This window comes from Stegastes partitus, unplaced genomic scaffold (genome assembly GCF_000690725.1).
Source record: "Stegastes partitus isolate 25-593 unplaced genomic scaffold, Stegastes_partitus-1.0.2 Scaffold742, whole genome shotgun sequence".
In the NCBI taxonomy this organism is placed as follows: domain Eukaryota; kingdom Metazoa; phylum Chordata; class Actinopteri; family Pomacentridae; genus Stegastes; species Stegastes partitus.
Window position 1 is genome coordinate 26,605 of NW_007578473.1, and position 918 is coordinate 27,522.

The following is a 918-nucleotide window of genomic DNA, read 5'->3' on the forward strand; positions in this document are numbered from 1 at the left end:
CAAGGGACAAGCTCACACATCCTGCTCTTACGTCCACATCTCAGTCATGCTTTGCACATCCTGCTGGTTGTTCTGTCAGCACACACTGTCAGCTACCACCAACTAGAGGTCAGTGTGTGTTTTCAGTCTGACTGAAACTCCCCTAAAAACATGTAGAAATATGACTGGTTCTACATTGAAATTCATGGTTCTTGGGGGTTAAGAAGAGAAAAGAATTTTCCCTGATTTCTATTCAAGCTGAATATTGAGAATAATCCGACCCTCTGGCTGTCACATCACCTGCATCAAGGCTTTGGAAATCCTCTCGAGATGTGCAGCAGAGTTGAGCACCACAGAGACGAGGGGCCCCAGCAGCTTCAAGTAGCCCAGAAACACATTGAGAACAAACAGCTTCTTCTGGTCATCGGAGGTCCTCATCAGTCTGGGAAGGGAGGTGGCCAAAGAGTGGAGGTTCTCAGACACAACATCAGTGAAGGTCTGGCGCCCACTGCTGCATTTACTGCTGACGTCACTGCCGCTGCTGCAGCTCTGGTTCCTCTGAGACACTTCTCTGAGAGCAGCCTCACATCTAGAGGAGAGGACAGGAGTTGAAGTCAGCATCGTGTATCAGCTCCTAAAAGTTCCTTTTACTTACAAACTGTAAATCAAACCAAACCTCTCTCTGACTCGGGGCTCCTCGTCATTGATCGCTCCCACCAGTGCTTCCAGTAGCAATCCTACGCACTCTCCCAGTGTCTGACTGCACCTGGCCAGCAGGTGGTCAGCAAGCTGCACCAGCTCCAGCCGGACCCTCCAGTGGCGGTGGGCCGACGTGCAGGAAATGATCTTCTTCAGCAGCACAGACAGTTTCCCCGCCGTGCTCTTCAGCCAGTCTGGTGTCCGATGCACCATCAGCTGTCCGATCCTCCCCAGGTCTGC

At 51.6% G+C, this 918-nt stretch overlaps 1 protein-coding gene across 1 annotated transcript in view; it reads right to left on the minus strand.

Moving 5' to 3' along the window:
- Positions 1-918, minus strand: part of tti1 (TELO2 interacting protein 1) — a 25,160-nt gene that overhangs the window by 20,647 nt on the left and 3,595 nt on the right. The window contains exons 4-5 of the mRNA XM_008291405.1: positions 656-918; positions 280-568 (exon numbers count right to left, since the gene is read on the minus strand). The exon at positions 656-918 is cut by the window's right edge and continues 27 nt beyond it. Coding sequence (XP_008289627.1) covers positions 280-568; positions 656-918 — 552 coding nt within the window. The remainder of the gene's footprint in view (positions 1-279; positions 569-655) is intronic.